Source organism: Myotis daubentonii, chromosome 2 (assembly GCF_963259705.1).
Source record: "Myotis daubentonii chromosome 2, mMyoDau2.1, whole genome shotgun sequence".
In the NCBI taxonomy this organism is placed as follows: Eukaryota; Metazoa; Chordata; class Mammalia; order Chiroptera; family Vespertilionidae; genus Myotis; species Myotis daubentonii.
The window spans coordinates 22,321,976-22,340,781 of record NC_081841.1 but is presented as its reverse complement, the minus strand read 5'-3'; the positions used below and the strand labels follow the sequence as shown (position 1 = coordinate 22,340,781).

Sequence of the window (18,806 nt, the reverse complement as noted above, 5' to 3'; positions counted from 1 at the left end):
GTAGATAGATATGGATAGATAAACAAATAGATACAACAGCTATATAATGGTCTTTTAAAATATCCTAGATTCCTTTTTCTTTATTGCATTTCATCCAGTCACCAAATGATGCTTTAGGAGATAAAGAGATTGTTATTACAGGAAATAAAGAAAAAGGAGCTGACATTCAACTCTAGCCTTTCAACAATAGGATTTTTGGGTCCCAAGAATAAAATAATTTTGAAAGACTAAGGTTTTCTAAATTTCAAATTGTTCCTCTTTATATACTGAGAATTTGGTTTGGTAGGATTCAGAACACAATTTTATTATAACCCATAGTTAGGGAAGATGCAAAATATAATTTTATGGAACTGCCCAAACAGAAAGGGAAAAGATAAAGTCTTTTGCTATCGGGTGGCAAAGGAGAGGCATGTGAAATAGAAAAGAGAAGGGGACAGACGCTACCTAAAACCATTGCCTTCTTAGATCTGAGGCCAAGAGGGAAGGTGGTGACAAGAATGAAAGCCCAGGTGGGTTGAGGGGAAAGCCCAATGCAGAAGGGCATATGCCCAATTTAGCCACTGTGCCTTATTCTGGTTTCCATTGATCAGAGCAGCTCCCAGATGCTCTCCAGAAAGTAGCCCTGGGATAGGTATAGAGAGTGAGAAGGGAAGTAAGGGTATGCAAGGCAAGGTCCCACCTCAAAATTTGAGGTTATTAACTCATGCTACCACCCCATTCTTCATGCCTCCACAAGCTCAGTGCTTCCATAATACATCTCTGCAGTGCACACAAGCCAACCCTGTGGTCCCCTCACCTTGGTCCTCAATGTTTAAGCACGCAGATACGGGAAGGAAACATTCTGTGACACCCCCATCCCCAAAGTCCCCACCAGAGTTCAGAGCCCCGTCCCACACCTGAAGTTTTCAGTGGGACAAACACTGAGGGCAGCTGTGAGTCATTCCAAAGCCTTGCCACATTCCCCACCCAAAGGACCCATGTCAGCAGATACAAGTTCTCAGTTTCTGCCATGCCCATTCTTTCTTCTTGGGACTTGGGTCAATTAAAAGGAAGAAAAAAGAAATAGTTGAACACATGCATCTAATACTTACCTATTAATTTTCTAAGAACCGCTTACTCATGCCTAAGCCCCATAGCACTACATGAACCCTGTCTTCTTCTTTATCTGTAATCTTAACATATTAATGATAATAACTGATTCTAAATATCAGAACCAGAATTCAAACTCAGGTGCTGGAGCTAGGATCAGGATCTGCTGGATCACTTGGTCAAGATGCCATCTTCCCTCTGTGGCACAGATTTATCATTCTTACCCAGTTCTGGGCTCTACACCATCACTAGAAACCATTCACCCAGACCCTAGAACATAGGATATGCTTGCTGGAGTCCAGCCACCCATTTCCAAAGGATGACATAGGCATGCATTTAGAGTAACCAGTCACATTTGGTCTCGCTTACCTCAGCATTGAGATCTCATAGGGAAAACACTGTTATGGGCTTCAGATCCAGCGGTTCTCAACCTGTGGGTCGTGACCCCTTTGGAGGTCGAACGACCCTTTCACAGGGGTCGCCTAAGACCATCAAAAAACACATATATAACGACATATTGTTTTTGTGATTAATCACTATGCTTTAATTATGTTCAATTTTAACAATGAAATTGGGGGTCACCACAACATGAGGAACTGTATTAAAGGGTAGCGATATTAGGAAGGTTGAGAACCATTGTATAGGGACTGATGGGATAGAAAGAAAGGTCTCAACTCAGGGCTGGCATGCTGTCTCCAAGCAGCACCCTATATTCTAGAGTTTGGGGTACAGTGTCAACATGGACTAACACACCCTCCAATAAAGACAAGATCTTCTTCAAACATAAGAAATACCAGTGTACAATCTCATAAAAGATGAAAGGGAGGAAGGTTTTACAGAAGGCACCAACCAGCTGGGTCCCACAATGAACCTGAGAGGCTGCAATGCAGTGATCAAGAGAACAGACTCAGGAGGCAGACTGCCTGGTCTTGACTCACAGCTCTGCACATACTATATCTGTGACCTTGAACGGTTTCTTAAGACTCTCTGTGCTTGGTTGCTTCATCCATAAAATGAGGGTGACAATCATGCCTAGATATTAGAGTTTGGGTGAGGATTAAATGAGTTGGATTTACCAAGTTACAGCATAAATGCTGAATAGTGGCAGTAGAGAAGTCATATTAGGACATCTTTCTCCATCTCATCTCAGGAATCACAAGGCTCTAGAATATTAAATTACATTCTGTTACCTATAGCCTTGTTGGGAACCTGTCAGAAATCTACCATGGAACTATAGTGGTGCCTTGGTGGTATGATAATGGTGCCACTCAAAGTTGCGAGCCTTTTGCAATTGATATCTCTCTCTCTCTCTCTCTCTCTCTCTCTCTCTCTCTCTCTCTCTCTCTCTCTCTCTCTCATTCCCATTCTACTGATTATGAAATTCTTCCTTAGCATCTGCAACCCTTTCATGAGCTCATTTGTTTACTTGCCAATTTTACTTTATAAGCTCTAAATGTGGTTAGCAGAAGTTCTATGTCTAATTCACCTCTATAGCCTCAATGGCTGGCTATTTAAGAATTCCAAATGTCTATTGATTGGATGAATGAGTCAGTGAATGGCACTCTGCTAAGTGTTTTACAGAGGTTATTTCAATTAAAAAGAACTGTTTTGAGAACAATATTCAACTTCATCTTATGAGGACTTAATATTTCCATAGAAGATATATCATTATTTGCCGGGAGCCGGTCCATCCTTGCTGTTTCAAGGGACCTGGCATATATAGCATACTGTTCTTAATATGTTTGCTCCCCTTAGCGCTGTGTGTTTTAACCAAGGTCACCTCTCTGAGAAAGGTTGTTTCCCCAGGTAGGGATTTTTTCCCTGAAGTTAGGGAGGGAATAAAACCCCTCAACTAAGTACCAGGCGGATAATTAATCACTTTAACTACAAACAATCATGCTTAAGCTACATAATCTTTACTCTCTGGAATGGAGATAAGAAACGCCCTAACCTTTGGAATAGAGATTGATAGGATTGGAATCAATTGGTATAAATACAGATGTAACAAGACAGAACTGAGAACACAGAACTTAGGAGACAGGACTTAGAAGACAGGACCAAGAGAGACCGAACCTAGGCACAGAACCTACACAGAACGTTCTCTAGAGACAGAAGGACTTCGCTGGAGAGAACATGGCAAAAGATCCTGGACTGAACCTGACTACAGAAATTGGCAAGAAGCCGGGGTCCAACCCCAGCAGGTCCAGGGGTCCCCAAAGGCGTAGACGGAGTCGGCGAAGAAGGAATGACACGGAGACAGTGTTCAGTTGATCAGCAGCCTAGCCAGGATCTCTAGCCAGGATCTCCAGCCAAGTTCTGGTCTGGATCTCCAGAGAAGTTCTGGTTAGGATCTCCAGCCAGGTTCTGTACAGGTTCTCCAGCCAGGTTCAGTCACCAGGTTCTAGTCAGGTTCTCTTGCCAATTTCTGTAGTCAGGTTCAGTCCAGGATCTTTTGCCATGTTCTCTCCAGCGAAGTCCTTCTGTCTCTAGAGAACGTTCTGTGTAGGTTCTGTGCCTAGGTTCGGTCTCTCTTGGTCCTGTCTTCTAAGTCCTGTCTCCTAAGTTCTGTGTTCTCAGTTCTGTCTTGTTACATCTGTATTTATACCAGTTGATTCCAATCCTATCAATCTCTATTCCAAAGGTTAGGGCGTTTCTTATCTCCATTCCAGGGAGTAAAGATTATGTAGCTTAAGCATGATTGTTTGTAGTTAAAGTGATTAATTATCCGCCTGGTACTTAGTTGAGGGGTTTTATTCCCTCCCTAACTTCAGGGGAAAAATCCCTACCTGGGGAAACAACCTTTCTCAGAGAGGTGACCTTGGTTAAAACACACAGCGCTAAGGGGAGCAAACATATTAAGAACAGTATGCTATATATGCCAGGTCCCTTGAAACAGCAAGGATGGACCGGCTCCTGGCAATTTAATATAATTACTATAGCATTAAATGTTATTATATTAATGTATTTAATATAATACAGTAAATTCCAATTTACAAAAATAAATGCAGACCCATTCCCAGGGCACTGATGAGACAGCCAATTTTAAAAACATGCAAATGCTACAGGTTTCTTTGTGTATCCAAAGATACAGAAAACAAACCACAACACACTGCCAGGTGAAACCATGAAGCCTCTTGCGCTATCTATCAGATAGGGCTAAGTGGGCAGGATGTTTATGTATTTATCATTTGGCACATTTTCAGTTAAAACCACACATGACTGTAACAGGAAGAAAATTCTGTTATAAAAATATTTTGGTTCTGAATAAGAAATGCAGAAGTAAAGAGCAGGAAGAATTCTGTTCCTTTACTTAGCATAATTAGTAAGTTGGCCTTCTGGATTGTAACACAATACAATATATTACAACAATATTGTAACATAGCATTATCCTTCCCAATTTACCCATAAGAAAGTGGGGGTTTAAGAGGTCAAGTAACCTCTTCTCTGGAGAAGTTAATAATTAAACATCCTTGCTTGAGGAACAGTTTCTTAAGACCTATCAGAAACAGAGTGACTAAAACACAAAATATTCCTTAGGAATTAAAAAAGATTTACATAGCCCAGCCGGTTTGGATCAGTGGTTGAGCGTCGACCTATGAACCAGGAGGTCACGGCTCAATTCCCAGTCAGGGCATATGCCCAGGTTGCAGGCTCGATCCCCAGTGGGGGTTTTGCAAGAGGCAGCTGATGGGTGGTTCTCTCTCATTATTGATGTTTCTGTCTCTCTCTCCCTATCCCTTCCTCTCTGAAATCAATAAAAATATATTTTTAAAGATCTATAAGCTATTAAAAAGAAATTATTAATTGAGCTATTTCACAAAAGCATGGAAGATCCACCTCACTAATCTGTGTTCCTTGTGGATGGTACAGGGTTAGCAAAGGTTCTTCTACCAAAGCCCACTTCATCACAAGGGCATGAAAGAACAAGGTCATGAGCTGGTTCAGGTCCAGCCCATCAGCCTTGTTCAGCCTTTTGCAGACTTTGACTAGCAACAGCTAGCAAAGAGGTTGGCACTGAATAGGCCTCATTCTTTTCTCCACAAGTCCAGTGCATAATGCCAGAGACCAGACCAGGTCAAACCTACTAAATCACAGACAAGCAGATACTAAGTGGGGAGCATGCAGACCAAGGACCTTTTCCCCACTGCCATTAGGGTAGTAAAAAGCCCCTTCATCGAAGAACCATCTTTGGGAGGAGAAACAGAGGAAATGGCTCCTGAAAAAGAGAAAAACCAGCAGGGAGTTGGAACCGATTACTGGCGAAGTATCTATTACGCTGCACCTGAGCTAAGTTGAAGAAGACATTTAAATGGAAGAGTCTGCTCTAGTCGGTTTGGCTCAGTGGGTAGATCATCAGCCTGCAGTTTGATTCTGGTCAAGGGCACGTACCTTGGTTGCAGGCTCCTCCACGGCCCAGACCCTGGTCAGGGCTTGTGCAGGAGGCAACCAATCAATCGATGTTTCTGTCTTTCCCTCTCTCTTCCACTCTCTCTAAAAATCAATGGAAAAATATCCTCAGGTGAGGATTAACAAAATAAAAACAAAATAAATTTTTTTAATGGAAGAGTCTGAGTTAACTTTTTTCATTTTATACCAGTCTGTGCTGGCAGTCATGCTCTGATTACCCTGCTTTTGCTCTTAGCATCTTAACCTTAATTCTTAAGCATCCCCTCTTTCCTCTGGGTTAGTCAATCCATCATCTTTGATTTTATTTTTATCTTTCCATCATTTCTATACTAATGAAAAAGGCCTTTGGATAAGAAACAATTTCAGAGGAGAACCAAGATGGCGGCATAGGTTAACACCGGAGTTTGCTGCTTTGAACAACTACTTCAAAAGTGAAACTAAAAGACGGAACAGACATCACCCAGAACCACAGGAACGCTGGCTGAGTGGAAGTCCTACAACTAGGAGGAAAGAGAAACGCATACGGACACTCAGAGGAGGCGCAGTGCTGAAGTCAAATTCTGAGGTGCGGAGTGCGCGGAGCGGGCTGGCGGCGGAGGGTGCGGTTGTAGTTTTCAATCGGGAGGGAGTCACAGACTCTGAGCTCCAGATACAGGCGAGTCTTTAGGGACCCAGGCTCAAACGGGAGAAGCGGACTGTCTGGCTTCGGTCAGAGCGAGTGCAGCTTTCTCTCCGAGCTTTGCAGCGGGTGCTGGGACTCAGAGAGGCAGAGCCCCTGGGGACAGGACTGAGAGCCGCCACAACTGCTCTCTCTGGCCCACCCTGTTGATCCTGTGCGACCCACCCTACCCAAGCCCTGCACAGAGGCATTTGCTGGATAGCCTCAGGCAAAGGCTAGATTAGCACCTCCCTAGAGGACAGAAGTTCTCTCACTGCTGACACAGCTGATTCTCATAGCCACTTGGCCTGGAGGTCAAACCCTCCCTGGGATTAGCTACAACAATCAAGGTTTAACTATAAGACTGCGAACAAAGACCACTAGGGGGTGCACCAAGGAAGCATAACAAAATGCGGAGACAAAGAAACAGGACAAAATTGTCAATGGAAGATACAGAGTTCAGAACCACACTTTTAAGGTCTCTCAAGAACTGTTTAGAAGCTGCCGATAAACTTTATGAGATCTACAAGAAAACTAATGAGACCCTCGATCTTATATTGGGGAACCAACTAGAAATTAAGCATACATGGACTGAAATAACGAATATTATACAGACGCCCGACAGCAGACCAGAGGAGCGCAAGAATCAAGTCAATGATTTGAAATGCGAGGAAGCAAAAAACACCCAACCAGAAAAGCAAAATGAAAAAAGAATCCAAAAATGCGAGGATAGTGTAAGGAGCCTCTGGGACAGCTTCAAGCGTACCAACATCAGAATTATAGGGGTGCCAGAAGATGAGAGAGAGCAAGATATTGAAAACCTATTTGAAGAAATAATGACAGAAAACTTCCCCCACCTGGTGAAAGAAATGGACTTACAGGTCCAAGAAGCGCGGAGAACCCCAAACAAAAGGAATCCAAAGAGGACCACACCAAGACACATCATAATTAAAATGCCAAGAGCAAAAGATAAAGAGAGAATCTTAAAAACAGCAAGAGAAAGTAACTCAGTTACCTACAAGGGAATGCCCATACGACTGTCAGCTGATTTCTCAACAGAAATTTTGCAGGCCAGAAGGGAGTGGCAAGAAATATTCAAAGTGATGAATAGCAAGAACCTACAACCAAGATTACTTTATCCAGCAAAGCTATCATTCAGAATTGAAGGTCAGATAAAGAGCTTCACAGATAAGGAAAAGCTAAAGGAGTTCATCACCACCAAACCAGTATTATATGAAATGCTGAAAGGTATCCTTTAAGAAGAGGAAGAGGAAGAAAAAGGTAAAGATACAAATTATGAACAACAAATATGCATCTATCAACAAGTGAATCTAAGAATCGAGTGAATAAATAATTTGATAAACAGAATGAACTGGTGATTATAATAGAATCAGGGACATAGAAAGGGAATGGACTGACTATTCTTGGGGGGGAAAGGGGTGTGGGAGATGCGGGAAGAGACTGGACAAAAATCGTGCACCTATGGATGAGGACAGTTCGGGGGCGGGGGGTGAGGCAGAGGGTGGCATGGGAACCGGGTGGAGGGGAGATATGAGGGGAGGGGAGGGAAGAGGAACAACTGTAATAATCTGAACAATAAAGATTTAATTTAAAAAAATAAAATAAAAATAAAAGACGAGCAGAATTTGGTCAGCTGATCCAACTTTGCCCTTATATGGCCGGTTCTCAAAATGCAAAGCTAGTTGTTCCCACACTGGTACTGTTGCACATGGAGCTTTGGTGCAGCTTAGTCCTATCTGCAGACATGCTTGAAAATACAGCAAAAAAAAAATTGTTTTTCCCTTTAGCATCTAAAAAGTCTGTGAACAGATTATTTTTTTTCCTTATCGTTGAATCTTTCCCCATTTGGGCATGCTAACTAAGGCCACTGCAGGCTACAGGCATCTTCTGAGGCCCTATAAGGACCTCAGATTAGTGTAAAGTCTACTCCTATGTACCTCCTTTATATCCCATTTTACCTATTGGTCTTCCATACTTTCTTCTGATTTTTTTCTTCCCTTCTCACTGTAAAGGCTACATCTGCTACATTACCTGAGCTAATGCAGTAACATGCTTGTGGATGAACATTTCATTTCATTTTTGAATGATTAATTCAAAACTTTGATGCCTGAAATTTTTTTTAAGATACTCAATATGCTTTAGGTTTTATATATATACTAGGGGCCCGGTGCATGAAATTCGTGCACTGGGTGTGGAGGGGGGGAGTGTCCCTCAGCCCAGCCTGCCCCCTCTCACATACTGGGAGCCCTCAGGCGTTGACCCCCATCACCCTCCAATTGCAGGATCGGCCCCTTGCCCAGGCCTGACGCCTCTGACAGAGGTGTCAGGCCTGGACAGGGGACCCTCATTTCCCCCCATCACTGGTTCTGCCCCCAGCCCAGGCCTGATGCCTCGGCCAGAGGTGTAGACCCCCTTCACCCTCCGATCGCCTGATCGGCCCCTTGCCCAGGCTTGATGCCTCCGCCAGAGGTGTCAGGCTTGGACAGGGGACTCCCATCTCCCCCCGATCACTGGCTCTGGCCCCCGCCCAGGCCTGAGGCCTCTGGCCCAGGAATCATGCCTGGGCAGGGGACCCCCATCTCCCTCTGATCGCTTGCTCCACCCCCCGCCCAAGCCTGACGCCTCTGACCCAGGCTTCAGGCCTGGGCAACAGGACCATCATATCCCTCCAATCCCCGGCTCCGCCCCCCACCCAGGCCTGATGCCTCGGCCAGAGGAGTTGACCCTCATCACCCTCCGATCACCAATCACTGGATCGGCCCCTTGACCAGGCCTGAGGCCTCCGGCAGAGGTGTCAGGCCTGGGCAGGGGACCCCCAGCTCCCCGCGGTTGCAGGCTCCACCCCTGCCCAGGCCTAACGCCTCTGGCTGAGGCGTTCGGCCCGGGCAGCGGGGACCCGCAGCTGCAGCAGCCCTGCGATTGTGGGCTCCGCTTTAGGCCCAGGCAAGGGACCCCTAGCTCCCGGGACTGCCAGCTTCGACCATGCCCAGCTCCCATCGCTGGCTCCACCCCTACTTCCTGCTATCACTGGCCAGGGCGGAAAAGGCACCTGATTCTCTGATCATGGCTGGGGGGCAGGGCAAAGGCGGCCCTTGCCCTGCCCCCCAGCTCTTAGCTCCCCCCTGGGTTTCCGATCACTGTCAGTGGCAGGGGGCTTCTTCCTGCTTTCCCTTTTGCCTCCCTGCATTGTGCCTACATATGCAAATTAGCCGCCATCTTGTTGGCAGTTAACTGCCAATCTTAGTTGGCAGTTAATTTGCATATAGCCCTGATTAGCCCATGAAAAGGGTAGCGTCGTACGCCAATTACCATTTTTCTCTTTTATTAGTGTAGATATGTGTGTTTTTTAAATATATTTTATTGATTTTTTACAGAGAAGAAGGGAGAGGGATAGAGAGTTAGAAACATCGATGAGAGAGAAACATCAATCAGCTGCTTCCTGCACACCTCCTACTGGGGATGTGCCCGCAACCAAAGTACATGCCCTTGACTGGAATTGAACCTGGGACCTTTCAGTCCGCAGGCTGGCGCTCTATCCATTGAGCCAAACCGGTCAGGGCCTGAAATTTTTTAACTCATTTATTTATATACCACTTAATCTCCTAAACTAGATTATGAAGAAAATGGCTCTGTACTTCCAATGTCTACAACTTAATAGATGCTCAACTAATATTTATTGAACAAAAAGATGGCACTGGGCTAGACATTTAAGAGAAATTATCTTAAGTAAGAACTATTTTGAGAACATCATGTAGGTAACTGATATTTTATTGTCAAAGGATTTCGGCAATTAATAAAGCCATTTCAATTTTCACAACAGAAGCAGCTTATCGCCAACAAATATATAACACATGCTACAAATCTCTCTGTCTCCAAAGATACACAAGACAAACCACAACATACTAACAGGCCATGTGGCCTCTTATTAAGTCTTAATCAGACCTGACAGAGGAATCAGGATATTTATATATGTATGTATCATTTGGCTGCTTTTCAACTAAAACCACACAGGAATATAAAAGGGAGAAATGAGAAAGCACTGCAGCACTGTCTATATGACGTAAGGATGGAGATGAGGTGCAGAGAGAGTTGTTTTGCTTAAGAACGCAGTTTAATTAGTCTTTCACATTGTGAAAGGAGAGCCTCTGACCTGACTTTGAAGGACGCTGTAGCAACCAAGACAATTAAATTGTTCTGCACAATACAGTCAATTCCCAGTAAGGGTAACAACAGACAGAGGGAAGAGGCGCCAGCAGGTCATGTTTCAGGGGCAGAATATGTTTGTGACTAACATATTTCTATGAGGATTTTCCCGGGAGATTCAGTGGCTCAAAAAGTCTGGTCCCCTTGGTCTGCTGTCCCAAAATGGGAAAAAGTTAATCATTCAAAAATGAAATGAAATGTTCACCCACAAACATGTTACTACATTAGCTCAGGTAATGTAGCAGATGTAGCCTTTACAGTAAGAAGGAAAGAAAAAAATCAAAAGAAAGCATGGAAGATCAAGAAACAGGGACTTCTATGCATCCATCCAAGTAAGACTCTGTAGAGACTAAGGCAACTTTATAGAAAAGTTAGTCATTGGTTTGCTTCCTCCTCTGGAGCAATGCTTATTCATAGATGCTCATGATCAACTAGAAGAAGTTTGGGTTCTTTTGACAATGGCTTTCCAAATGTTGGGAGGCATAGTGGGTGGTGGTAAGGCTTTTTCACACAGGCTTTTCCAAGACTGGTAAACTGTAATATAGTAACAAGAAACCAACTTAGCCCGGCTGGTGTGGCTCAGTGATTGAGCGTCAATCTATGAATCAGGACATCGCTGGTTCAATTCCCAGTCAGGGTGCATGCCTGGGTTGCAGGCTCGATCCCCAGTGAGGGGTGTGCAGGAGGCAGCCAATCAACGATTCTCTCTCATCATGCTGTTTCTATCTCTCTCTCCCTTCCTCTCTGAAATCAATAAAAATATATTAAAAAATAAAAAGAGCCCTGACTGGTTTGGCTCAGTGGATGGAGCGTTGGCCTGCGGACTGAAGGGTCCCAGGTTCGATTCCGGCCAAGGGCGTGTACCTTGGTTGCGGGCACATCCCCAGTGGGAGGTGTGCAGGAGGCAGCTGATCGATGTTTCTCTCTCATTGATGTTTCTAACTCTCTGTCCCTCTCTCTTCCTTTCTGTGAAAAATCAATGGAATATATTTAAAAAAATAAAAAGAAAAAAAGAAAAAGAAACCAGCTTAGTCTGATCAAAGCACTCAATAGAAAAGAACACGCCACCAAACTGTTAGTAGAATGGGACTTGAGGCTGGGGCTGGGGGAGAGGGTGTCTGGAAGATTTAGCACAAACAATTATGATGCTAAGTCCCTTGAAGCTCTCAAGATCGTTGAGCAATCTTATAATCATTGTTTTAGAATCAATTACTTCAGCCAATTCGGTGAGCCCCTTCTTTGCTTATATGAGTTTTCCATTGCTGCTATAACACAAATTAACACAAATTTATTATCCGAAAGTTCTACAGGTCAGATCTGAAATGGATCTTACAGGACTAAATCCCAGGTCTAGTTCTTTCTGGAGACAGTATATTTCCTTGCTTTTTCCTTCCAGAGGCCACCTGCTTTCTTTAGCTCATGGTTCCCCAGCAATAATCACATCACTCTCACCATGAATTGGTCACTGATTCTGACTATATACCACATCTTATAAGACAGAATGCTAACCCCTCAAGAGGTTGACACTCAATCCTATCTAATAAAAGAGAAAAATGGTAATTGGCGTACGACGATACCCTTTTCATTGGCTAATCAGGGCTATATGCAAATTAACTGCCAACTAAGATTGGCAGTTAACTGCCAACAAGATGGCGGCTAATTTGCATATGTAGGCACAATGCAGGGAGGCAAAAGGGAAAGCAGGAAGAAGCCCCCTGCCACTGACAGTGATCGGAAACCCAGGGGGGAGCTAAGAGCTGGGGGGCAGTTAACTGCCAACAAGATGGCGGCTAATTTGCATATGTAGGCACAATGCAGGGAGGCGAAAGGGAAAGCAGGAAGAAGCCCCCTGCCACTGACAGTGATCAGAAACCCAGGGGGGAGCTAACCCCAGGGCCGCCTTTGCCCTGGCCCCCAGCCATGATCGGAGAATCAGGTGCCTTTGCCGCCCTGGCCAGTGATAGCAGGAAGTAGGGGTGGAGCCAGCGATGGGAGCTGGGCACGGTTGAAGCTGGCAGTCCCGGGAGCTAGGGGTCCCTTGCCTGGGCCTAAAGCGGAGCCCACGATCGCGGGGCTGCTGCAGCTGTGGGTCACCGCTGCCCGGGCCGGACGCCTAGGCCAGAGGCGTTAGGCCTGGGCAGGGGTGGAGCCTGCAACGCGGGGAGCTGGGGGTCCCCTGCCCAGGCCTGACACCTCTGCCAGAGGCCTCAGGCCTGGTCAAGGGGCCGATCTGGTGATTGGTGATCGGAGGGTGATGAGGGTCAACTCCTCTGGCCGAGGCATCAGGCCTGGGCGGGGGGCTGAGCCGGGGATTTGGGAGATATGATGGTCCCCTTGCCCAGGCCTGAAGCCTGGGTCAGAGGCGTCAGGCTTGGGCGGGGGGTGGAGCAAGCGATCAGAGGGAGATGGGGATCCCCTGCCCAGGCATGATTCCTGGGCCAGAGGCCTCAGGCCTGGGCGGGGGCCAGAGCCAGTGATCGGGGGGAGATGGGGGCCCCCTGTCCAAGCCTGACACCTCTGGCGGAGGCGTCAGGCCTGGGCAAGGGGCCAATCAGGCGATCGGAGGGTGATGGGGGTCTACGCCTCTGTCAGAGGCGTCAGGCCTGGGCAAGGGGCTGATCCTGCAATTGGAGGGTGATGGGGGTCAACGCCTGAGGGCTCCCAGTATGTGAGAGGGGGCAGGCTGGGCTGAGGGACACTCCCCCCCCCCCACCCAGTGCACGAATTTCGTGCACCGGGCCCCTAGTTAAATCTATAATTGAGGTTTCAACAAACCATTTCATAATTCTACCATGTCAGCTACTTCTGAGTGATGAAATGATACATAATAAAACCAGTGAATACTATGGGCATAAACACATAGCCTGGCTGTTTTTGCTGTGCAATGAATTCCTAGTACAGAAGAATTAAGATGCCATCATGGTAAACAAGAAATTATATAAATCCAAGAATGTAGTGCAAGCAGATATATTTTGCACAAATACATATCCAGAATAAGTGTCTATTACAGTGAGGAAAATAATCACACCCTTGTATATGGAAGAAACTAACATAATCAGCCTGCTAACAAATGCTGGTTGGTCTCCAAAAACATGGTGTAATCCTGGGAATAAAGCTTTGGGCTCTGCAACTGATAGGTTTGCTACTTACCAAAAGTGCACACAGATCATCCCAAATGAGGAAAAGTCCAATTGCTGAGCCCATTCATAACTTCTAGTCTTTATACTATGACCATTTTATTCATAAGTCCAATGAGCAAGTCAATAGCCTGGGAAAGCTATTGATTGGCATCCACAGAGCATGTGACCTCATCAAGATGATTTTTGAGTACCACCTTCATGATAGATGACCTCTGGCAATCATTCCCATGGAACACAAATATCTTTACACTTTGTGCCCTTACATGTACTTGACCTACATATCTCTTCTCCATTTCCTTTGTCAATCCTTCCATTGTGTTCTTTCCAAGGTCCTAAACATCAATCCAATCCATTCCCTGTGGATCAGTATAGATCCATAACTTCTGACCTTCCCTCTGGAATTATCCTATAAAATAAAAGGGTAATATGCAAATTGACCCTAGAACTACCAGGAATGACTAGTCGCTATGATGCGCACTGACCACCAGGGGGGCAGACGCTCAACACAGGAACTGTCCCCTGGTGGTCAGTGCGCTTCCACAGGGGGAGCGTTGCTCAGCTAGAAGCAAACTCATGGCTGGCCAATGCAGCAGCGGTGGAGGGAGCCTCTCCTGCCTCTGTGGCAGCACTAAGGATGTCCAACTGCGGCTTAGGCCTGCTTCCCCTCCCCTCCCCCACTCAGGTGGACATCCTCTGAGAGGGCACAGGCCGAGCTGAGAGATACCCACCCCCAGTGCACGAATTTTCATGCATCTGGCCTCTAGTACGTAATAATTCATCTATTCTTCACAACAATCCTATGAGATTTTTTTAGCATCCCTATTCTACAAAGAGGAAAATCAAGTTATATAACTCATCCAAGGTCACCCAACTAGCAAATATGGCATTGTGAAGCCAGCTACTCTGACTCCTGAGTCTATGCTCTTAATCACCACTCCTGAGCAATCTTGGGTAAATGGGGTGGGAAACAGACTAATAATGGAGATGACAAGCAAAACTGTTGGTTGCTATTAAGGTCCTTTGGTGCCATCTGCTATTGACCTAACGTTGGCCATAGCAAATGGATTCCCAAATAGTTGTTTTTTCTTCCTCCGACTGAACCATCTAAATATGTTTTCTTCTTCTGTTGGATCATTTATCAAAACAAAGAGATTGAGAGTAATTCATTCTCACTTAAACTAAAAGAAACCAGTGCCTTGAACTGGTTGATTAAACTAAGAAGGAATAAAAGGCTAACTCACCTCTCCAAGTTTGTGCTTGGTTTTAACGTGATCCAAACACTTAGAATAGCCTTGGCTTTGAGAACCATCAGAACATAAGGTAAGTTCAAATATATAACAGTGATAGTAGTAGTTTTTGCTGCGTAGCAGCAGCTGCCAGATGTTGTTAGTGGAATCAGCACATTAATTTTTTTGAACTGATGAATCCTATGTAGTCAAACTTAGAGGAAAAGCTGTTTAAGCTCTGTCTTCTTGGAATTTTTCAAAATTATTTAAAAATATTATCAAGTTAGATATTAACCCAATTTCTTTCTTTGTGACATTTGAGATTAAGCAGGGATTAGCGGATGAGTTTCCAGATTGCCAGAAAATTTTGACTAGAGTTTAGAGGGGAAAAAAAGGTATGGCCCCAGGTGGCAGCCCAAAACAAGAGACCCATTGGCCTAAAGGGTCGAATAAATGTGTGATTTGCTAGAAATCCAAGGACAGGCAGTGTGTTTTATCCTGAAATTGTGGGTGTTTTATCCTGAAATTGTGGGTGGGTTTTTTACCCCCTGGATCATCTATTTCTTTTCATTAAAATGCAAGGCTGTCATGTAATGTCTAGTGTGACCAAACTTTCATCTCTTTTTTGAACAAGTGAGGATTTGTTTTCCTATATGAAAGCCTAAGTGAGTACGGGAACCCAAGATGATGTCAGGATCCCAAGGGACTCCAGCTTTTTGAATCAGAAGCCATCTCTGCAGAGGCTGTAAATTTCTGGAGAAAAGAAATAGGCAGATTGAATAAAAAAAAAACCAGTTGTGTAATTCCCACTGTACATTTGCCTTAAAGTTATTACCTTTGCCATTATTTAAGGACACATAGATGTATGTACATGAGTGTTTAAATAATTTTATTTCATTAATGCCCTAACCGGTTTTGCTCAGTGGATGGAGCATCGGCCTGTGGACTCAAGGGTCCCAGGTTCAATTCTGGTCAAGGGCATGTACCTTGGTTGCAGGCACATCCCCAGTAGGGAGTGTGCAGGAGGCAGCTGATCGATGTTTCTCTCTCATTGATGTTTCTAGCTCTGTCCCTTTCCCTTCCTCTCTGTAGAAAAATCAATAAAATATATTTTAAAATAAAATAAAATAAAAAATATTATTTCATTAATATTTAAATGTAATAATTTAATGTCTTTATAAAATGGCTTTCTTAACCTTAGTCATTAGTACACATTATGCAGACTACAAAGGTACCCCACATACAAAATCTAAGTAAAAAAAATTTTTTTGGTGTTAATCCTCACCTAAGGATATTTTTCATTGATTTTTTTTTCTTTCTTTCTTTTTTTTTTTTTTTTTTTTGAGAGAGAGAGAGAGAGAGGGAGGGAGGGAGACAGAAACATTGATGTGAGAAACACATCAATTGGTTGCCTCCCACATCACCCAACCAGGTCAGGGATGGAGCCTAAAACCAAGGTACGTACCTTTGACTATACACTGAGGCAAACAGGCTAGGGCCTTAGTAAAGTTTTAAGATGCCACATTTCTCTGATGAGTTCATATTATCAACAATAATTATACCCTTCAGTGTCTGTCCATTAGCAGAGCCCTCCAGAAAAGTACCCTTTTGTCTCGTGAATATGGGAAATCTCTATCTCTCTCTCAATTTTTGTTGGAAACCTAAAACTGCTCTAAACATTTAAATTTTTAAAAACAATCATTTTCTAATGTTTTAAGTAAGTGGAGAGGAGCCTCAAGGAGCCAATGCCCGTACATGCACTATTTAGAAAAGAGGGTGCCTTGGCATGCTTACATCCTCATCTAGTAGGCTTGACAGTGTTGTGAAAATGGCCCACCAGCAACCAGAGTTTGGGACTATAAAGACGTCCTATCAAACAAATTGTCTTCACACACCAAGCAATCTTTCCATCATTTCACCTCCTATCAGTTTACCTGTAGAGGGAGAATGGTCTAGTCATATTGAATTGAGCACTCAGACATCCATCTGCCAGTTACATTTCTTCCTGTAAATAGAAAAACTTGGGAGGGAGGGTGGAGAGTTAAATTGTTTCTTAAAGTTGCAGAAGATATGCAACTCAGATTACATAGAAAAAAAACAAAGGCTACTCTGTACAGATTTGTATCATACAGGAACAAATGCCTGGCAATCCATAGTTTTGCAGCCTTACACCCTCTTCTTTATTTACAGTCTCACTTTAGGTAAACATATTCAGTCTCAGGACTTTAAATATCACCTAAAGGACATAATTTTATCTAGATAGTCCTGACATACCCCTAAGACTTAATGATCTACTTAAAATCTCTACTTGGAGATCTCTACCTCCAATCTAATGTATTCAGTATGGAACTTAGTTTTCCTTCCCAAACCTGCTCCACCCACTATTTTTCCCTCTCAGTTGAGGGCAATACCATTCTTGCAGTTGCTCAGGGTGGGAGTCATCCTTCATTTCTTTCCCTTACCCTCTGCAGCCAATCCAGCAGCAAGTTCCAGCAGTTGAAACGTGTGTGTGTGTGTGTGTGTGTGTGTGTGTGTGTGTGTGTCTGTTTATGTATGTACTAGAAACCCAGTGCACAAAATTCATGCAGGAGTAGGCCTTCCTTCCCCGCTGCCAGCACCGACTTCCCTCTGGCACCCAGGACCTGGGTTTCCCTAGCAGCCTTGGCTTCTTCCAGAAGGTTGTCCAAATGGACATCTGGTCTAATTAGCATATTACGCTTTTATTATTGTAGATGTGTATGTGTGTCTGTAGATAGATAGATAGGTATAGACAGATGATAGATAGATAGATGATAGATAGATAGATAGATAGATAGATAGATAGATAGATAGATAGATAGATATACATATACTGAATTCATCCAACCTTCTCTGGCTCCATACTCTCCATCCATCCCCTCCACTCCATGTCCACACTACACTAAGCCACTAACATCCCTTACCTAGCTTACTCCAGGATCTTCCAAACGGACCCACCTGCTTCAGTTCCAACCCAGCCTCCACACCCTCCATGATCCATCTTTACGCTGCAGCAACTAAATCACATCACATCACTTTTCTGCGCAAAACACTCCAGCGATTTCTTGTGGAACTTAGAATAAAATTCAAACTCTTTACCATAATGGAAAAAAGCCTCCCTGCCATGGCTCCTGACCACCTGTCGACCCTCTCCTGCTATTCCTCTCCACCCCAGCCTTCTTCCTGTGGGATTGCAGAGCTTTTAACCTCACATCAGTCTTCCCACTTGCCCTGGGACCAGAACTCCCCATAGGTGGCTCCTCCCTTTCACTCAGATCACCTCATGACAAAGACCTTTTCCTGACGATTTTATCTAATGTTGTCTCCCCAAACCCTCCCCTTTACTCTCCTGTCAATGTGCCATTTTGATATTTTCAACACACATGAATAACTGAAATGTTCATATATACTTGCTTATTCTGTCTCTCCCCCTAGTATGTAAGCTATAAAAGCAGGGACCCTGTCTGCCTTGCTAATTGTAACCCTGGTGCCTGACAGGGACTCAATAAATACTGGCTGGATTTGATTTGGCACTGACTATGCAAGAAAAGTATCCTCTTGGATGCCGTCATGCCACCAAACGCAGGCAAGGCAGACAGACCTGGAGACTTCATTTAAACCAGAAGTTAGCTAAGCTTTCAAGCCATTTACTCGGCCACTTTCTTCCTTCTTATATTTCCACATATCAAAACTACTGCCTCGGCCTGCCCAGCCCACTCCCAGGCCTGGGGCTTCATACTGCCCACTCCTCAGAGCCCTGGTCTCCAGCTGCCTGGAGATCACCCAGGTGGTGGCCACAGACACCCTCCTCCCTCATGGTGTTTTATTTTCTTTCCTCTGAAAGTATTACACATGCACTTAAAAAAAAAAAAAAACAATTGGGATATGACAAAAAGGGGGAAATCCTCACACTTTTAGCATATTGGAATATTCCTTTATTCTCTTTTCTGTGCATTTTTTCCTAGGGATAACCTGTGGTTTATTAACCTTTTCTCATTATATTCTTAACATTTATTGGCCTTGGAAACTGTACCATAAATATAA

General features: G+C 44.3%; 1 protein-coding gene across 1 annotated transcript in view; it reads right to left on the bottom strand.

Moving 5' to 3' along the window:
* The window catches only part of LOC132225960 (antigen WC1.1-like), a 50,717-nt gene extending 32,961 nt beyond the window's left edge, over positions 1-17,756 (bottom strand). The window contains exon 1 of the mRNA XM_059680881.1: positions 17,721-17,756. Coding sequence (XP_059536864.1) covers positions 17,721-17,756 — 36 coding nt within the window. The remainder of the gene's footprint in view (positions 1-17,720) is intronic.
* Positions 17,757-18,806: the final 1,050 nt, after the last annotated feature.